The sequence below is a fragment of the Acanthisitta chloris genome, unplaced genomic scaffold, assembly GCF_000695815.1.
Source record: "Acanthisitta chloris isolate BGI_N310 unplaced genomic scaffold, ASM69581v1 scaffold3059, whole genome shotgun sequence".
Classification (NCBI taxonomy): Eukaryota; Metazoa; Chordata; class Aves; order Passeriformes; family Acanthisittidae; genus Acanthisitta; species Acanthisitta chloris.
In genome coordinates, this window is record NW_008690661.1 from 22,392 (window position 1) to 27,937 (window position 5,546).

Here is a 5,546-nt window from a genome sequence, read left to right on the forward strand (position 1 = left end):
TTTTCATTCTGGGTGATGAGCTATTTATGAAGTGAGCTTGGAAAATTAGCCTGTGGAGACGTGTGATTGATACATGATGCACAGCTTCTCCTCTTCTCCCATTGCTTCCTACCTTGGTGCTCTGCTCTGCAAGGAAAGGCAGAACTGACCTGCCAGAACCATGTGCCCTGCACAATGGTGACCCCAGCTCTGAACATCTCCAGGACAATGTGGTCACGGAGGAAGACCTCCAGCATGATGCTGCCAGCCCCTGCGAAGATGGTGATGAGCAGCAGGGAGTGGATATGCTGATCCAGCATGGGGCGGTGAAGGACGTGGTAATAGAAGAGACAACCTGCCAAAACACATAGCACATGGAGAGCAGCACCAGCAACACCCACCACGGCCACAGAGGAAAGGAAATCCCCAGCCTGTTGGCAAACTGAGGCAAGTCACCACGAAAACAAGGGACTCCACATAGCACCATCCCTCTAGGTCACCTGGAATCCAACCATGCTGGAGGAGATGCCCAACCTTGGGGCAGAAGGATCTGAGCAATACAGGGACTAAAGACAGAGTGGTTTTCTTCCCATGTCTGTGCCATCAGCTCTTCAGATCACCTTCCCCTTGCAACTACATTTCTGCTGTGTTCTTCTTTCCTATTGCTAAACTATCCCATTTTTGGGGGGAGTTTTAAGTGATAATCTTTCTCTTCTTCCCTGCCAAACTGCCTGTTGAGCTGCCCCTGCTGCTGCCTCAAAACCTGCTGTGATCAGGGAAAGGAAAAAACCAGTTGTGTGCCTTAAGGGGGTTTCTGTACAAGCAAGACCTTCTTTGCCCATGGCAGGGGGTTAGAACTAGGTTATCTTTAAGGTTCTTTCCAACCCAAACCTTTCTCTGATTCTGATCCAGGAGGGGTCTGCAATCCTGGCTGGAGACTTGCAAGACAGCCTGGAGACAAAATGATATTCATGATGTGCTGAAGGCAGAATAAGTCACTTCAATTTGCCACGTGCCACGCAAGCAGATGAGGATGAGGATGTCTGCAGAGCAATGAATGGCTCTCGGGGGGAACAGGGGCAGGAGAACAGCTCTGTGGATGTCAGATGAATGCAGCATCCACAGGCATTTATCACAATGAGGAAGCTCATTCTGCTGCTCTGCACCCCAGAAATCCCAAAGCAGAACCTATTGATCAACCTCAACCTGGAGCAACCTGCTCTGGTGGGAGGTGTCCCTGCCCAGGGCAGGGGGTTGGAACCAGATCATCTCTAGGGTCCATTCCAACCCCTTATCATACTGTGATAACATACTACGATGCCTTATCACCTACAATGTGTCCTGTCTCCAGAGGCATTTGGAGCAAAATGTCAGTCAGGCAAATGTTCATAGGATCATCCAGGTTGGAGGAGACCTCTAAGATAATCAAGTCCAACCATTAACCTGTCACTGCTGGAACCCCTAAACCCTAAGCTAAATCCTCTAGTGCCACATCTAGACACCTCTTAAACACCTCCAGGGCTGGTGACTCCACCACCTCCCTGGGTAAACTATTCCAGTGCCTGAAAACCCTAATTTTGATCCCTCTCTGCCTCATTGTCCAACCTCAACCTCTCCAAATTCGGCATCGCCTTCTACTGACCTTCAACAAACACAGCCACGGAGAGCATGAGACGATCCAGACCCCGTGGCACCAGCTGGGAGATGTAGGTGAAGACATCCACCACCCCAGACAGTCCATAGAAGAGGTACATGGTGGTGTGCTGCCAGTTCATCAGCTTCACCCAGTCGCGCTTGTCCCCAACGTAGAGGTACAGGTGTGGCCCATCCGGGACAAACTGCTCCGCCAGCATCCCTGCATGGACACCCAAGAGCATGGTGTGGCTGCTGGTTTATTGGCAATGATGGGAGATGCTACTCATTGCTGCTGAGGGGCTCTGAGGCAAGAGCTGGTGGGATTTTATTAGGGAGAAAAGAAGGGCTGAAAAAATCAGGCCTGACTCTTACTGGTAGCTCAGCTGTGGGAAGGGGTACAAGACTTGGTCTTTTCACATCAAAGTCTACAAGAGATCAAGGCAAGATGAACATCAAGGATGCAGCCAAAAGTGCCCAGGGCAGTGGTGGAACCACAGTCCCTGGAAGTGTTCCAAAAAGGTGTAGATGTGCTGCTCAGGGTGGTGGTTTAGTGGTGGGTTTGGCTGTGGAGTGGGACTTGATCTTAGAGAGCTTTTCCAACCTAAATGATTCTCTGATCCTTTCACATTCAGATCAATTTCTCTGACCCCAGTGCAGTTAACTCTGCAGGCTGGGAATTAACCCACATAGCAAGGAAAGGACAACCCTTACCTATCAGGGCAAAGACGATTTTGATTCCCCCTTCGATGGCATCCACACACTGGAAACAGTGAGCCCTGTGGGATTTCTTATTTGCTTTCTTGCTGAGATACTGCAGAGGGTATTTCACAGACCACCAGAGCCCAAAGAGCACGAAGAAGCTGCCTGGAAGTGCATGACCCTTGAAGTTTGCCATCCTGATGACCTCCTTGGGCTACAAGAAGAAAGAATATGTCATTGTACAACTTACACCAGTTATTTGACATAACACTGGACAAAAATAGGATCTCCCATTCAGGGAGGGCTGGAAAAGGCTAGACCAGGCACATGGGAATAGGAAGGAGCAATGGGAAACCTTCCAAGGGTGAGAGGTGGGAACATCTGGGACCTCTCTGAGGTCCTTGCCCCAAGATCAGGAAATGTCAAAAAAAGTCAGATTAGTTTAGCACAGGCCCCAAATCTGCTGCAATCTCTCACATCTCAGCTTGCATTTTGCATTCCTGGGATCCTTCCTAGAAGTACCTCCTGCTTTTCCTGCTCTTCTGCAGATATGAGCATAAGAATCCACTGCAGACCAGGGCAGGTTTGGCTTTTTGGGACCAAGTAGGAGAGATAATACACAGGGAAAAGAATATGGTCTAGGGGTAAACACCAGTGGGTTTCTTTAGCTCCTTGAACAGCCACAGAAGTGCTGTACTATGTTCTAAAGGTTTTAAAATTCCTGGAATTATTTCAGCCCATGAAAGGGAGGGAAAAAACCCCCTCCATAAAGCCAAAGTACTTTGTTAAAATTATAGCTTCAAAAATACCCCAAAAGCTGCTGGAAAAAAAACCATTGTGGGGTTGGGCAACCAAACCAACTCTGTCCTTGCATCTCCACCTCCTCCCACTCCTGCTTCCCTCTCCAGAGCCTCCCTAAGCCAGGATTTGCACCAAGGATCCCAGGCAAGCTGCTGGAGCCTCCGTGCTGGAGTGCACACACACACAGTTAGTAGGGAGCTGAGGGACCCATTTCCTGGGAGAATTACAGCAATTAAGCCCAGCCATTTGCTGCTTTGCTTAATTAGGTGGAGAACTGATTAGCTCTTTCATGTGGGTTCCAGCATATGTTCAGGGTCTGCCTTGGTGTGAGCTGGTGTCAGGTTGGGCAATTAGGATTGGTTTAATTGATAGGAAAGGCTGTGCTGCTGCTGCTGCTGCTGCCCAGGACTTCCTTCTCCAGCTAGTAACCTCCTCTCTGTGCTGAGATGTGCTTAATCCTGGGCAGAAACCATATCCCTTGTAGCATGGATGGACAGCAATGACATAGCAAGGGTTTGGAGCTGGACCTGACCTCCCAATCCTAGCCACACACATCCTGATCATCCTTAAACCTCCTTCCCCAGTGGCATTTTGGGCTTCAGTCCTCACTCATTGGAAATAGAAGCCAAAACTGCACTTATTTTGCTGTTGTATAAAGGATGATTTGGGTGTGAGGCTGACCATGGCTCACTGCTGTCAGCCTTGGAGAGTGGTTGCTCTGGCATAATATCTGAGTTCAGGTCAGTGTGTCCCAAAGACACACTGTTTCATCCCTTGAAGTCCATGGCTGGTGCAGATTACATCTCCTAGAGGCATCTGTCCCCAGGCAGGACAATCTGCTGGGTTAGATCTGATCTCCTAAAGCCTTGTAGCCAACCTGCCCCTTCTGAACTGGTTTAACCAAACCTTGAGCTCAGCAAACATTGGCTCCTGGAGCAAACGCCACCCTGTCTGTGCAGCCACACACAGCAGCAGATGATGCTGATGTCCTTGCAGCCACACCAGGCTGGTCCCACAGTCAGACACCTCTGAGCTCTCCCAGTAAGGTCATGCAAAGAGGAGATTTAATCCAAGAGTGCCAAAGCCATGCATGGAAATGGTATTTTGTCCCATAGTGGCTGGCAGCTTTGCAGGCTGTTGTTAGCAGCACTCCAAGGCTCTGCCTTATCTCCTGACTTAAAAGGAGAGATTTATTGACAGTGGGTGCATTGGGTAATTAAACAGAAAATCAAAGCAAGATGCTGTTTACCAGCAGTGCTGGCATGGTCCAGTGGGTTAGTATAATTGTCTCTGCAATCCTTTGATAGAGAAAAATCTGGGAATCTGAGCATCTACCTTGTATCCCTGTGGTTAAGGAAGCAGCATTCCCAAGCCAGGGAGAGTGCTGAAAAAATCTGTATTTTGTGGGTGAGCAGAGAACTCCATCACATATATCCAATGGGGAAATGGCTTTAAACTGAAAGAAGGGGAATTTAGATTAGATGCAGGGAGGAATGGTACAATATCTCTTCTCCCAGGCAACCAGCAGCAGGACAAGAGGGCACAGACTCAAGCTCTGCCAGGGGAGGCTTAGGTTGGATATTAGGAAGAGATTTTTTCCAGAGAGAGTGATCAGACATTGGAATGTGCTGCCCAGGGAGGTGGTGGATTCACCATCCCTGGAGGTTTTCAAGCTGAGATTGGATGTGGCACTTGGTGCCATGGTCTGGTAACCACGGTAGGGTTGGACTGGATGATCTTTGAGGTCTTTTCCAAGCTGGTTGAATCTATGATTCTATGATTCTATGATCAGGATAATGACTGGAAGCAGAACTAAACCCGTCCTGGAGTACCACAACAAGAAGTACTGCAGCCACATCATGCCATAGTCATGCTATAATATGACCACAGCAATATATAGTCAAATATATAACTCTATGATGCAGCTCCAGAAATTACATGTTAAAGGCAGATAGATAGTGGGACCTGGTGGTTTCCAACCTGAGATCAATGCAGTCAGTCTGGGATGACCCAAGGAACACTGCTCAGTCACACCTGAAGATCAGCTGGAGTGTGCACATCCTGCACATCCACCTTACAGAGCTTACCTGAGTGGGCTGAGCTTGGTGGGGTGATGGGGACTGTTCTGGGGTTGCTGCAGTCTGTACTAGAATCAGAATCAGAGAGTCATCAAGGCTGGAAAAGACCTTTAAGATCATCAAGTCCAACCATCTACCAGCACTACCACTGTAACCCCTAAACCATGAAACCCTATCACCCAGTTCCAGATCCAGATGCCTCAAACACCTTCAGGGATGGTGGTTCCACCAACTCCCTGGGCAATGTTCCTGTACCTGAACACCCTAACAGAGAAAATATTTTTCTGATATCTAATCTGAATCACCCCTGTCTCAGCCCAAAGCCATTACCTGCCCAACCCCTCACTAGTTAGA

General features: G+C 48.7%; 1 protein-coding gene across 1 annotated transcript in view; it reads right to left on the minus strand.

Annotated features, from left to right (window-relative positions):
• The window catches only part of LOC103809071 (transmembrane protein 45B-like), a 4,565-nt gene extending 2,048 nt beyond the window's left edge, over positions 1-2,517 (minus strand). Inside the window, exons 1-3 of the mRNA XM_009081884.1 lie at positions 2,326-2,517; positions 1,622-1,834; positions 150-334 (exon numbers count right to left, since the gene is read on the minus strand). Coding sequence (XP_009080132.1) covers positions 150-334; positions 1,622-1,834; positions 2,326-2,509 — 582 coding nt within the window. The 5' untranslated portion in view covers positions 2,510-2,517. The remainder of the gene's footprint in view (positions 1-149; positions 335-1,621; positions 1,835-2,325) is intronic.
• Positions 2,518-5,546: the final 3,029 nt, after the last annotated feature.